This window comes from Antechinus flavipes, chromosome 5 (assembly GCF_016432865.1).
Source record: "Antechinus flavipes isolate AdamAnt ecotype Samford, QLD, Australia chromosome 5, AdamAnt_v2, whole genome shotgun sequence".
Lineage (NCBI taxonomy): Eukaryota > Metazoa > Chordata > Mammalia > Dasyuromorphia > Dasyuridae > Antechinus > Antechinus flavipes.
This window is the reverse complement of record NC_067402.1, coordinates 146,208,331-146,223,676: the sequence shown is the minus strand read 5'-3', so window position 1 is coordinate 146,223,676 and position 15,346 is coordinate 146,208,331. Positions and strand designations below refer to the sequence as shown.

General features: G+C 32.5%; 1 protein-coding gene across 1 annotated transcript in view; it reads right to left on the bottom strand.

Annotated features, from left to right (window-relative positions):
- Window positions 1–15,346, bottom strand: part of RELN (reelin) — a 389,961-nt gene that overhangs the window by 68,992 nt on the left and 305,623 nt on the right. Inside the window, exons 40-41 of the mRNA XM_051963196.1 lie at window positions 9,190–9,410; window positions 7,232–7,379 (exon numbers count right to left, since the gene is read on the bottom strand). Of these exons, the coding sequence (XP_051819156.1) occupies window positions 7,232–7,379; window positions 9,190–9,410 (369 nt within the window). The remainder of the gene's footprint in view (window positions 1–7,231; window positions 7,380–9,189; window positions 9,411–15,346) is intronic.

Sequence of the window (15,346 nt, the reverse complement as noted above, 5' to 3'; positions counted from 1 at the left end):
GTATGGGTAATTTTTCAGCATTGACAGTTGCAAATCCTTTTGTTCCAACTTTTTCCCTCCTTCCCCCCACCCCTTCCCCCAGATGGCAGGTAGACGAATACATGTTAAATATGTTAAAGTATAAGTTAAATACAATATAAGTATACATGTACAAGCAGTTATTTTACTGTACAAAAAGAATCAGACTTTGAAATATTGTAATTAGCCTATGAAGGAAATCAAAAATGCAGGGGGACAAAAATAGAGAGATTGGGAATTCTATGTAGTGGCTCATAGTCATCTCCCAGAGTTCTTTCCCTGGGGGTAGCTGGTTCAGTTCATTACTGCTCTATTGGAACTGATTTCGTTCATCTCATTGTTGAAGAGGGCCAGGTCCATCAGAATTGATCATCATATAGTCTTGTTGTTGAAGTAGATAATGATCTCCTGGTCCTGCTCACTTCATTCAGCATTAGTTCATGTAAGTCTCTCTAGTCCTTTCTGAAATCATCCTGTTGGTCATTTCTTACAGAACAATAATATTCCATAACATTCATATACCACAATTTATTCAGCCATTCTCCAATTGATTGGCTCCACTCAATTTCCAGTTTCTGGCCACTACAAAAAGGGCCACCACAAACATTTTGGCACATACAGGTCCCTTTTCCTTCTTTAAAATCTCTTTGGGATATAAGCCCAGTAGTAACACTGCTGGGTCAAAGGGTATGCACAGTTCGATAGCTTTTTGAGCATAGTTCCAAATTGCTCTCCAGAATGACTGGATGTATTCATAATTCCACCAACAATGTATCAGTGTCTCAGTTTTCCCACATCCCCTCCAACATTCATCACTATCTTTCTCTGTCATTCTAGCCAATTTGACAGGTGTGTAGTGGTATCTCAGAGTTGTCTTAATTTGCATTTCTCTGATTAATAATGACTTGGAGCATCTTTTCATATGATTAGAAATAGTTTCAATTTCTTCATCTGAGAATTGTCTGTTCATGTCCTTAGACCATTTATCAGTTGGAGAATGGCTTGATTTGTTATAAATTGGAGTCAATTCTCTATATATTTTGGAAATGAGGCCTTTACACAGAACCCTTGATTGTAAAAATGTTTTCCCAGTTTATTGCTTCTCTTCTAATCTTATTTGCATTAGTTTTGTTTGTACAATTTTCAATTTGGTATAATCAATTAATTTGCAATCTTCTTCTAAGGTCAATTTTCTTTTTTAATGAAAAAAAGTTTATGAAGATGTCTAGGCTGATATCTAACACAGTCATCATCTGACTCAAAGATGAGTATGGGTCTGTTAGCTAAAATACATTAAGAGGGACAATAACATTTTTGCTTTTTGATAAACATGGGTCTTAGAAGCATCAGAAAAATGTGAATTATGCAAAATGACATATCCCCACAAAAAATGAAATTTGATACATAATTGAATAATATCCTGAAAAGAAAAATGGCAATCCTTCTTCTTTTCATGGCTTTCTTTTCCTTACCAAGCAGAAGAAAGATTTTAAAAAGGCCATACTTCATTTTCTCCTTTTGTAGTTCATTATAAAGAAGGTAATTATTTAAGGAATGTGGAAATTTGAGACCATGTGTTACTATTTGGCTGAGATGAGAATTTGGTTACTTGCCATTTGGAATTGAAAACTAAATCTGCAGCCATGCATCCTCAAACCTCCAACATGTTTTTTTCATATATTACATTTTTAGTTAAGAGTGAATGATATGTTATAGGATATCATAAAGAAAAGGCTATGTGATGTCTAATGGCTATTCCCAATCTAAAATTCCATGATTATAAAATATCTTTTCTTTTGAATATAGGCAAGACATCAAAAACTATTCAGGAATGATATACTGCTGCTATGTAAGCCCCTTCCATTCTGAGTAGAAGAGGTGAGTTTATATTGATTGCTCCCAGTCGTGCTGGGAGGACGGGGAGAAAGAACCCCTAAAGATTACTACCTCTTCTGAGAGAGATGGTGAAATCAACCTTTGCTTTTCTTAAGTGGCCAACCAATGACAGCCTTCTCAAGAGGCAGGAAAATGAGCAGAGTGAACTGCTGGCATACCAATAAATATAGCCCATAAGTTGGAACAATAAAATAGAAGAGAACAAGAGAATTTTAGAGTCAGAAAAGACTTCAGAGGGGAATCTAATCTAATTCTACTAAAATCATCTTGGACAGATCTTCTGTATGTTCCTGATCCCTCATTAGCTAAACATTATGCTAATTAAGATGAGATACAGTATTTTATGTATTTGTGGTATCTATTTATTAAGTTACTATAATACAGGGTCTTTTACATTGGTATCTATGAATCATATATATGTATATTCTGATAACTGTGTTTCAATATAATTAATTTCCTTGATAATCCTATAGTATTTTATGTACTTAAAACATTATTCTGAGAAAGGATCTGTGGGCTTCACCAGCCCGCCAAAGATGTTCAAGACCTTTAAAAGTCTTGAACCCCTGAATAAAGAAACATATACTTAAATGACTTATATGTGCATTAATGTGTAAATGTTGGTACACAATGCATGTGAACATGGTGCAATTGATAGAGGACAGTTCTAAAGTCAGCAAGACTTGGATTCAAATCATGATACACACTATTGCTACCAGGGGCAAGTTAATTAACTTCTCAATTTCTCAAATTAAAATTTCTTCCTTTTGTCTGAGAAATTTTATATGACCCCAAGAAAGTATGTAGTTGTATAAAATAGATATACAAATCAAAATTTACCAATAATAGATCATAATTTTGCAATACCTACATTTAATTATGTAACCTCATAGAGGGTATGACCCACAGCTTAAGAAGATTTGCTCTAGGTAATGCTCTAAGTTTGTGATTTATAGGTGAGCTGCCAATTTGTATCAACAAGTCAAAAACCAAGTAAATGCCAGGCACTGGGCTAAGTGCTGGGGATATAAAGACAAACATATAATATTTTTCTTCCTATCTTTTAGGATTCTATCAGGACAGGTATATATTATAAGCATATAACATGGAAGCATTTATGTAATGCTTTAATGTTTAAAAAGACAGATGTGTATTATAAACATATAATATTTATATAATGCTTTAAAGTTTGAAAGGACTTTATTTGTTATCTTCTCTGACCCTCACAACATCCGTGGGTCATTTTAATTATCTTAACATGACAGATGAGAAAACTCAGGCTCATAGAAGTTATATTATTTGCCCAGGGTCACAAAAGCAGCACATTTTCTAAGTTCAAGCTCAATATTCTAGCCACCTCAATATTCTTATCTACTTCTTTATCCTTATGTTTATATTTAAAATATAGTAATAATGACAAGGATCTGTGACTTTATTTATTTAGGGAAATTCCTTGTACCAATGCAGGTCAAAACTTTTTCTGCAACTTGTCTTGAGCACAAGAGGTTGTAACCTGTCCAGGTCCCATAAGTCACCTACGTGGCTCAGTGGATAGAATACCAGGCCTGGCTTTAGGAAGACTCATCTTCCTGAGTTTAGTGATGGCCTTAAGGCTTACTAGCTGTGTGACCCAGTTTGCCTTAGTTCCTCATTTGTAAAATGAGCTGGAGAAGGAAATGGCAAACCAGTACAGTATCTTTGCCAAGAAAACCCTAGATGGGGTCATGAAGAGTTGGATAGAACTGAAATAACTGAAAGACAACAAATGAAAATTGGGGAAATATCGAACATAACTGAAAAATGACTAACAAACATCACAAGGTCACATAATCAGTTTTTGCAAAGATAGGATTGGAACCTAGGTTTTCCTGGGATAGGGGCCAGTTTATCATGTATTAACCATGTTGCCTTTTGTACAAAATACATACAACATAAATATATAGCAATATGGATGATTAGGCAAAGCCTCTGGTACTTGAATAGAATGGTGAAGGAAAAGTACAGATTTTAAGAGGAGAAATTGAGGAGAGAGCACATTTCATGCTTCTATGAAGACATGGAGGCAGGAGGTAGAATGTTATTTGTGACGAAGACCAGTGTGGTTGGATCACAGAGTCTGTGAAACAAAGCCGTATATAATAAACCTGGAGGGCTGTGTTGCTTGGATTCTGGTTGTAAAGGATTGAAATCTCCTTTTCCTTCCAGAAATTTTATTAGGGAGTCAGACACAATCACCTGCCTTTCAGGTACATATTTTTGGCAATTGTATGGAGAATGGACTGGAAGGGGAGAGACTGGAGGCAGGGAGGACAAACAGGAGACCATTGGAGTGGTTTAAGTAAGATGGCAGGAATTTGCATGGTGCAAAGTGTTTCCATATACTGCTGAAACTAGAATTGTAAAAATGTGATGTCATAAAATTAACTCAACCTCTATCTGTACTTCAGATTCCTCATTCAGCCAGTTTTTAAGATGCCTTCTAGTTCTAGCATGTTTTTGATTTTATGATTTGTTATCTAATTAAAAAGGATTTGACCAAAGGACTTTCTAGCATAAACTATGTTATATTCAATAAAATATCATACTATATTTCACATATTCAAAACAATTTTCAACACACACACGTGTGTGTATATATGTTGTGTTAGATATACAACATATCAGATATATAACATGTTTATATATTGTATCTATATCTGTTACATACTATCTATATTATATATCTGTCTACTTGTGTTTATTATATATTGTTTTTAATATATGATATATGTATATACACAAACATATGAATAATAAAAAAGCTTTAAGAATCTTATTAGTACCTTTCCATGTAACCAAACTTCATTATTTATTTATTTTAGATTTATTTATTTTAAAAATGGATTGGATATCTAATAGTTCTGTTGACTCTTAAGAAAAATGAGTTTTTGGGAAAACATTTTTACATTCAAAGGATGTGATAAAGGCCTCATATATAAAATATATAGAGAATTGACTCCAATTTATAACAAATCAAGCCATTCTCCAATTGATAAATGGTCAAAGGATTTGAACAGACAATTTTCAGATAAAGGAATTGAAACTATTTCTAGTCTTATAAAAGGTACTCCAAATCATTATTGATCAGAGAAATGCAAATTAAGACAACTCTGAGATACCACTACATACCTCTCAGATTGACTAAGATGACAGGAAAAGATAGTGATGAATGTTGGAGGGGGTGCAGGAAAACTGGGACACGGATCTAGTCATTCTGGAGAGCAATTTGGAATTATGCCCAAAAAGTTATCAAATCGTGCATACCCTTTGACTCAGCAGTGTTCCTACCGGGCTTATATCCCAAAGAGATCTTAAAGGAGGGAAAGGGACCTATATGTGCCAAAATGTTTGTGGCAGCCCTTTTTGTAGTGACCAGAAACTGGAAATTGGGTGAAGCCCATCAATTGGAGAATGGCTGAATAAATTGTGGTACATAAATGTTATGAAATATTGTTGTTCTGTAAGAAATGACCAGCAGGATGAATACAGAGAGGCTTGGAGAGACTTACATGCACTGATGCTAAGTGAAATGAGCAGAAGCAGGAGATCATTATATACTTCAACAACAATACTATATGATGATCAATTCTGATGGACGTGGCTCTCTTCAACAATGAGAGGATACAAATCAGTTCCAACTGATCTGTAATGAACAGAAGGAGCTACACCCAGAGTAAGAACACTGGAAATGAATGTAGACCACAATATAGCATTTATACTCTTTCTGTTATTGTTTGCTTGCATTTTTGTTTTTTCTTCTCAGGTTATTTTTACCTTCTTTCTAAATCTGATCTTTCTTGTGCAACAAGATAACTGTATAAATATGTATACATATATTGTAATTAACATATACTTTAACTTATTTAACATGTATGGGACTCCTTGCTATCTAGGGGAGGAGGTAGAGGGAAGGAGGGGAAAAGTTGAAACAGAAGTTTTTGCAAGGGTCATGCATATGTTTTGTATATAAAAAGATATAATAAAAAAAGAAAACTGAGTTTTTAACTTGGAGGACTTAGAGTAAAATATATACCAATTTATCAAAACCTACCATTGAGATGAGATAAACTTTTGACACTAGATAAACACTGGTTGGTTTACTTAGTATTTTTACATTTTTATTTTTTACATTTATGAGTGTTTTGTTGAAAAATAGTTTTTCTAGTCAGTGTTTGTTTTAGGAACAGAACAGAACAGAATTGTATTAATTTAATGGTAGCCTATTTGTAAATCATCCCTGAATTAATTCCTTGGAAAAGTGTGATAATTTATTATTTAGAGCTCTCATTAGGCAATGATAATGTGAAAAGAAAATCAAGTATAAATGAAAAGAGTAGGAAAATTTGCTTCCTATCAATTGTTCTTACTTGTTCATAGATAGAATTATGCATTCTGAGAGGTATAAGGAAATTTATAACACAATCAGCAAAAGTGTTAGGCAAAATAAGATAAATACATTCATATACATTAAGAAACTAGTGAAATCTTTGAAAAATTAAATTGGAATTTTTACTCATTTTCAAAGACATAGCCTATATGATTACATTTTACACATGTGAAACTGTCTTTTAAATTTTACTTGTTAAGTTTTTGACACATTAAATGAATGAGGGACGAACATCATGTCAGACATAATCCACCACACAAGCTTTAATGTTTGTTTCTGAACAGTTGTGCTCCATTTAGAAAATGACTGGTTAGGATTTGTTAGATCATTTGAAACAAATGGTTGTAAAAGACGAAGTTGAATTTCAGATGTTTTTTAACTTAAACTGCCAATGACTGTAAATGCTAAATTGACTATGAATGTAGTTTGATGATATGTCACATTTCAACAAAATTTTCCATTAAGCATATTGTACAGGGTGAAAAAAATTCAAGTCAGATGGAAATTTGTTTATTGTGAGAGCAGCACAAACCATATAAGGAGATATGATTATAGCTTCCTGATTAAACTTCAGAAGGATGACCAAGAATGAATTAAGTACCTTTACTTCATATTCATTTCTGTTGCTGATACAATATAGTAACTTTAATCAATGAAGCCATGCCTGATTTCTGATCCAGTTACTTTATAGTTCTCCTTTGATACTAGAACAGAAATTAATATTGGCTATATTCTAATAGATTTCTTAAGGAAAGACAACGCATTTCCCAGGGAAGGCCTTATCTGAGCAATCCTTCTCCTCATTCAGGTTTAATTATATTCTATTAAAAATGTGAGGCAAGATAAAATAATAATTCTCAAATAATTCATCATAGCACTGGTAGTGGTTACCTGGCCTGTGACAAATCCAAGTCACGAGTCATTAACATGCGTAAACCATCTTCATTGAAAAAGAGATTATTCCCACTGGAAAGTATTCCACATTTCCTAGATGGCTTTCCACCACTCATTAACAGGAATCTATCAGACTCCAGCTGACCTAAAAAAAAAAGGAAGATGTATACATCTTTATAAATATTCCCAAACAGAATTGTATCATGTAATATAAATAAATTATCAATTTTTTATGTACTAGGCCTTTGAATTTTAAAAATCTCAATGTGTCCAAGTCATAAATGTATTGGCATATTTTATGTACCTTTTTAATATATTTTGGAAAGAAGGTACTGATCTGCCTTGGTAATTGTCATTTCCTAAACTTGGAGTTCCCAATACAAAAGAAATTATAACTTCATTCCCTTTTCCTATCAAATTACTCAGCATGCTATATTTTGGAAGTATATAAGGCTGATGTGTTCTTAACTCAAGGGAACCTATAGCTTAAATAACAGATACCTTCTGTCTTCACTAGATATGTATGTTATAAAGACATTTCTTATTAAAAGGTTGGTTCTAGTAAAAATGAGTATGAAGTGCTGTTCCTTTATTATTTTCTATTTTCCATTGTTAATTCAGTTAAGGTTGGGATTATCTCCTTTTTTTTCTTCCTTCTTCCACTCCTTTTTTATCCAACAAAAACATAAATTCTGTAGAGGCAGTTCTGATACATACAGAAATATATGATACAGGTTGAAGGAGAAATTGACTATTTAGCTTCAACATTTCCTAGTGAATAAATATTGTCTGTTATCACCAGGTCTGATTTTTTTCCCCCAAACACTTGTATAAGTTTACAAATGTTTACAAATTATATACCAAAGTATATAATAGATAGTGAGTGACTCAATGCTGTTTAATGCATTGGTAATGGTACACAGACAAGAGATTACATTTCTGGGACTTTGTTCATTCTTTCTTCCTACTAGATGATTCTCAATGTTCAATTGGCAAAAATTTTTGTTAGTGAGAAATTACAATTATGTATTATGACACATGTAGAAACATGGCAGATATGTTTTCAATTGTCAAGCGACATTACTGAGAAAATTATATTACTCATGCTAATAATCCAGAAATCATGATCATGAATAATTGAATTGAGAAATATGAGAAAGTATACATTTTATCTTTTCTGGCAAACAGTGATTCTGTCATGTCTGGATTAAATGATGTAGCAAATCCTTTAATTAGATACTTCTGGGTATCAGGACATAAGCATATTCATATTTGAGCAGCACATTTTTTTGAGTATGTTGAAAAATTAGGATGTATCTAAGGGAGAGAAAATCACAATGGCAATAAATTTAGAAAGCATCTTATCTGAGGAAAGGTTAAGTGAACCAGTTATATTTAGCCTGGAAAAAGGATTTAGGAAGGAAATGATAGCTTATTCAGATATTTTGATGTCTTAAAGTAGGTTTATTTTTTGTTACACTAAAGGGTAGCAGTATGATTAGTGAACAGACTCTAGAAGGAGATATAATAAATGTAGAATTTTTCACAATTAGAGTAGTCAATAATAGAATAGGCTATCTATTGAGAGGAGGCTGGATTATCAAGGATATTATAAAAAGAACTGTTGTAGTCTGTAGATAGTAGGACTAGATGATAACTAAAGTTAACTCTCAGGTACTGTGAAAGGGATATAATAGAATCTGAACAGTTCATAATTAAGGACACATTCTTATAGCCTATTCCTTTGAAAGTAAATTGGATGTTATGAATTTTTTTGGTTACAAAAAATGACAATAATAAAAAATTAGAAAGTTTCATATGACAATAGTAAAATATTAGAAAGTTTCATAGTTTTATGTTTACTTTTAAATTGCTAAAATGTACATGATCCTTTAAAATTCAAATTACTTTACAAAGCAAACATGCATAGGATCTGTGGTTAAAGAAAAAATCACCTTCAAAATCATCCTTGAGAAAATCTGAGTTTTTGGTGCTTATTTTACAAGTTGGACCTGAGTACCCAGGATCACATATGCACTTGGTTCCATTGATACAACTCCCATGTCCATTACACATCTCCTCACATTGTGGACCAATATAGACATTATCAATGGCCCAAGTTACTGGCTGGGAGCTTGCAGGATAAAATCCCTGATACCATCTGAATCGTACAGATCTGGAAAAGAGGTAAATGTCACTCACAAATTAATAATTAGTGAAAGATAACAGAACATATTTCATCTGTAACAATGAACAACTCCTGATTTCTGTTCATATGACATGGGGAAGTAAATGTTAACAACATATTGATTTACCATTATCTTTACTTTGATCATTATTTTATAGGTTTAGGTTTGCAAGATGAGCTTGCTCATAAGTTCTTTGCTTGTAATGTGGGCAAGGTACCAACAGATAATGCATAGGCTATGTTTTTTGGGTTAGAGAGCTATGTTTCCCCAAGCATATTTAACCAAATGAAAAAGGAATAACTCCTTTTCATCAGCTATCCCTTTTGCTCATAAAAACATAACTCTTTATAGAAATAAATAAGTCAGCAAGTATAATTAAGTACTTACTATGCCAGCAACTGCTATGCACTATGCATAAAAGTATAAAAATTAAAGAACAATATGTTTAAATATATTTATAATTATAAACATATTTATATTATAATCAAGATTAAATAAAATCAGGTACACCTAAACCCAGTTTTCCTTTACATATTCTAAATTATTTTAAAATATAATTTCACTCTACTTGACTTGAGAAGAACTAGTTCTCTGAATCTTTTAACTTGGAGATAGAGATCTGGGGATTTGTTCACTCCTCCAGTTAATTGCAGTGCATCAAATAAAAATTTCAGGCAAAATTCATATGATTCCAAAACTGTACTTTGATTTCAATATGTCTTTCTTTTGCAGAAGGAACTTTCAACCAGCTATTAACAGGGGACTCATTCAACAAATTCAATGGAGTATTTAAACAACTCATTCAACAATATTTATTCATCAAATGTTTATTGAATACCTATACCATGTGAATCCTGCATTTAGATCCTATAATAAATATAGAGAAGAATAAGACATATCTTCTGGATATTTAGGGATCTTTTACTATTCAATAGGGGAAATAATGCAGTTTCCTATTTAGTAGGAGAAACAATTAAACTTACATTTTAGCAGAAGAAATACACATATATACATATATAAATATATATATTTATAGGAGCACTCTGGGAGGATGCTATTATTATCACCATTTTAGAGTTAAGGAAACTGAGGCTAAGTGTCTGAGGTAGGATTTGAATGTAGGTCTTCATTTCTTCTATTTAGTAGATCAGCAAATTGCTTAAAAATTGGACAAGGCAGAGCTGGAACAGACTGACATTACCAGAAAGAAGAACATGAATAAATAGTCTGTCTTGCTTCTTTCAACTTTCTCTTAAAAAAAAAACAAATTTAATTAATATTTTTTCCCTCAGTTACACATAAAAACATTTTTTTAATATTCTTTTAAAAAACTTTGAGTTCTAAATTCTCTCTTCCTCTTCTCCAACCCTTCTTTATTGAAAAGGCAAACAATTTGATATAGATTATACATACAAAACTTTTCCATGATAGTCATGTTATGAAAGAAAAAATAGACCAAAAAAGAAAAACAAAACTTCAAGAAGACCAAAGTTAAAAATAAACTATATTTCAGTCTGTATTCAACACCACCAGTTCTCTGGGGATGAATAGCATTTTTTATCAGAAGTCTTTCAGCATTGTTTTGTATCATTGTAGTGCTGAGAATAGTTAAGCCATTTATAGCTGGTCACCTTACAGTAATGCTTTTACTTTGTACACAGCCAATCTTCTCTCTCTTCTCATGGTCCAGTATAAAAGTAAAGAAAAATCACATATAGTATCCTGAGTTTTCAGTTTACCCAATCCATAACTTTCTTGTTGGCCAGTTTCTAGTTCAAAATTTGCCTTTTCTAGCTTCTAACAACTGTAGGTATCTAGAAATATGTAAATGACTGGCCCTCTTGTCAAAAGATTTTAAAAGCTTACAAGACTTTATGATCTTGTTTAGGATTTTCTTGGCAAAGATACTGGAGTGGTTTTTCACTGCAGGATGATGAGAAACTGAGGCAAATAGGGTTAAGTGACTTGCCCAGGATCAGACAGCTAATAATGTCTGAGACCAGATTCGACCTTCCTCACTTCAGTCTTGGAGCTTTATTCACTGAACATCTAACTGCACTGTTTTACATACAAACAACCCGATTAAAAAAATAATACTCATTCTATAAGAAAACACAAACAGAACATAAGATTTTTGGGGGGCAATGCAATGCAGTGCTTTCTTCAAAAAATGAATGCTGAAACGTTCTATTCTTCAATCCTGAAAAATTGTGCTGGCTAGATTATCTCTAAAGTTTCTCCTTTCTCTAAAATTCTATTATTAATGATTTATTTATGGTGTTTAATGTCACCAATTTCACTTTGTCTCCCTATCATCAGTTTTGTGGAAAAGTCCTACAAAAATTCAATGCAAGAACAAGGAGAAAGCATCTAGTATATTTTTATGCATCTGCCCTAGACTCCTAAAGTTGTTTTTTAGACTTCTTTTTTCCTAGTCAAAATAGTCAATAAGAATAGGTCATTATTCTTCATCCTTTCTTCTAGCCTGGAAACTTGATTTTTTTTATTATTAATCATCTTCCCTATTATTTTTAAATGTCCACATTAAACACAGATGCTTTTTCCCTGGCTCAATAAATGGATCCCTTATTTTTATTTATTATTCTTCATGTTTGAGAATAATGCTGACATTCCTTGGGATTAATTATGCTTTCTTGAGAAGCAGAGTAGAAATAAAATGCTCCTCTGTATTTTCATGGCACAGTTTGAAATAGGCTGGCTACTTGGTGGGTAAAAGTCAAGATAGAAAACATAGCCATGAAAATTGATGGCATTTGGTCAAAGGAGAATATATATGTGGTGTGCTTTGTAATTCAAATACTACATGAGTATTTATTATTATTATTATTATTATTATTCTTTCTATACACTGTGAATCCATCCATTGACTTGCTCTTGACTATTATAAAATATTTGCTAAATTTCAGGTATGAAATGCTAATATCAAAAGTCAAAACTTAAAGGTGGAGACTTGTTATTTTCTTTAAGCTTAGTAGCTATTAAAACAATTGAAGTAAAGTTCTCACACATAATTTAAACTCTATGATCATTTATTTAAATCAAGATTATTACTGTCTACAGCTATTCCCTCCTCCAGAGGAAAAAAATTCCCAAGTTGAAATTAAACTTTACTTTTAAATATATATCACAATTTAGTCTTGGCAAGGAACATTTCTTTTCTTTTGAACTTTCAGACTGCTGAGCTGAGGGAAATGCTTGGAGTTCTCCTTTGAACAAAAGCCAACATAGAATTTTTTGAGCTTTTTATGTATTCAAATGTTATGAATACAAATGAGCTACCTTGGTTGGATATTTATTATTGTTTCACCTGTCTTGACACAGAAACTGCAAGTACCATGATAAATGGACTGAAAGGTCTAGTTTCATTGTGGTTTCCGTCTGCTGAAATCTCATTTAAGAATTCTTGCTGCCATGCTCCTTAGTGAGTGTCAGCATCTATTCTCCCACATCAGTGCTATTCAAAGGAACCTGTTATTTAAAGCATAGACTTAAAAATTCAAGCACACAGCACTGCCTTCATTAAACAGGCTTTTTTTTTTTTGGCTGACTCATTATGAAACTGCATAAAGTTTTTTTAAAAAAAGAACTTGGGAAGTTTTAAAAAGAAACAGAACACAGAAAAGAATACACAAGCACAAAAATGATGTGAATAAACCTGAATAGGAAACAAATATTTATGTTTTAAGTCCACTCTGACCATCTGTGAAAGTCAGACATTCCTATAATTTATAATGATATATTCATGTTTATGGATATTCATGTGTTATGTCCAATAAAGTATATTGAAGGGATTAAAAAAAATCTGACTCAAAAACACCTGTTCCATGAACCAGTTGGTATGTGTTATACATTCACATTCTGAACTGACACAAACTAAACAAAAAGTCACTTAGAGGCAATAGTGGGTTTACAGCAGGGTCTATATTCAGCTCTCAGTGTTAAATTTTCAGTATGAGCATTTACACAAATCATGGCTTTTTATTATTTATTTTGTTAATGCTTATTCTAGACTTAATAATGCAGATTAAATTTAGAAGTATGTTGTCTTTTTTTTTTTTTTTAAGAGAGTTGAGGCAGCTAGGTGGCTCTGTGGATAGAGCACCAGCCCTGAAGTCAGGAGCACCTGAGTTCAAATCTGGCCTCAGACACTTACCACTTCTTGGTTGTGTGATACTGGGCAAGTCACTTAATCCCAATTGCCTCAGAGAAAAAAGGTATTTACCAGCACATCTAGTTTGGAGTGCCAGGGCAATCCTATTCTTTATATAAGAACCAAATGGTGCTGTTGTTTCAGAAATATTAGAAGACAGCTTATAATTTAGATTAGATGACATTTGAGAAGTAGATATGTATTCTTTTGCTCAAATTTATTTTCTTTTCATAGCTAGGTTTCATAGTAAATATAAGGGATAGTCAGACTAACATTTTGACTATTATAAATTTGTGTTTTAAAAAAAATTGCCTTTTTAATCAGATGAAAGATTATACTTCAACTTATCATTAAGCAAGAGTGGTTAGAACTGTAGATAATTATATTTCTTTTGTTCATACTCATGGATAAAATTGGAGCAAAAAATGAAATGAATGAAGGGAAAATACTAATTAATACACTGAATCAACCTCCAAAACTGTATGGGTAGCCTCATTCAGAAAGATAAGCTCTTGTAACCTTATTTCATAAACTGCATACGGGATTACTTTCTATGGACATACCATAATTGTCATCAGCACAATCTAGGAGCACTAAACTGAACTTTTTGTGGAAGTTATTACTAACCTGTAGATTCATTCTTAGATTTAATGCATGGATAATTCTTAAGTAGTTTATTAGGGAAAATTCAAGAACAATTAGAAAGTGTGGAACTTTTTAGTACTGAGCTATATATTAGGACAAAAACATTTTCAGAGGTCATCAAAGGATCAGAAATAATTTATTTAGAGTCTGACATGATCTAAGACATAATCTAGTTCAATATTCTCATTTTACAGATGAGAACACAGGTAGTAAGTAGGCGAGAATTTTACTACTGTTCTTTTGACCCCAAAGCCAGACTCTTTCCACTATAACATGTGGCTGATGTTGACACATTTTCCTTTAACAGCAACTGTCTGGATTTCAATTTCTTCATCTATGAAACGAGTTGGTTGTGCAACATTGTTTCTAAGGTCCTTTCCTGCTATAAAACACCATTATTTATTACATATAAGTGCCAACTGTCTTAACATTAGTGTAATTTGCTCTCTGCTTCTCCTGGCACCTGTTTGGAAAAAACTCTGATAAGGTTATTCTTTTCTTTTTTAGATATTTGAATTTTTCACAAGAATGTAAGTTTAGAGTAACTAAGTAGATTGGAAATGAAAGTCATCTTTATTATGTAATTAAATAACATGATAGCACAAAACATCAGAAATTAAAGTTATGAGACCATTTCCCATTACTCTTTATGTTTGTATGTATGTATGTATACATATGTGCATACATACACACACAAATACACATAGGTTTGTGTCAAGCCAACAGGCATTTTGTTAATCTGTTACTTACTAGGCACCATGATAAGCATTGGGGATACAAAAAACCATGGCACCTGCTTTCAAGGAACTCACAGTCTAATAGGAGGGACAACATGCAAAAAACATAAATGATTGCGTAGTAACAAAATATACAGGATTAATTGGGCAATAAACAGAGAAAAGACATTAGCATTTGGGCATCTGGAAAGGCTTCTGGAAAATGGGATTTTAGATGGAACTTGAAATAAGCTAAGAGGTAGAGATGAAGAGAGATATGTTCATTTACATGGATCATGATAATAGGGCATGATGGTGGAGGGTTTGGGGAGAGTCCATAGTTTGGGAAGAAATCATAGTTTCACCTTGTTTCCTTGCAATTTTGCTAACG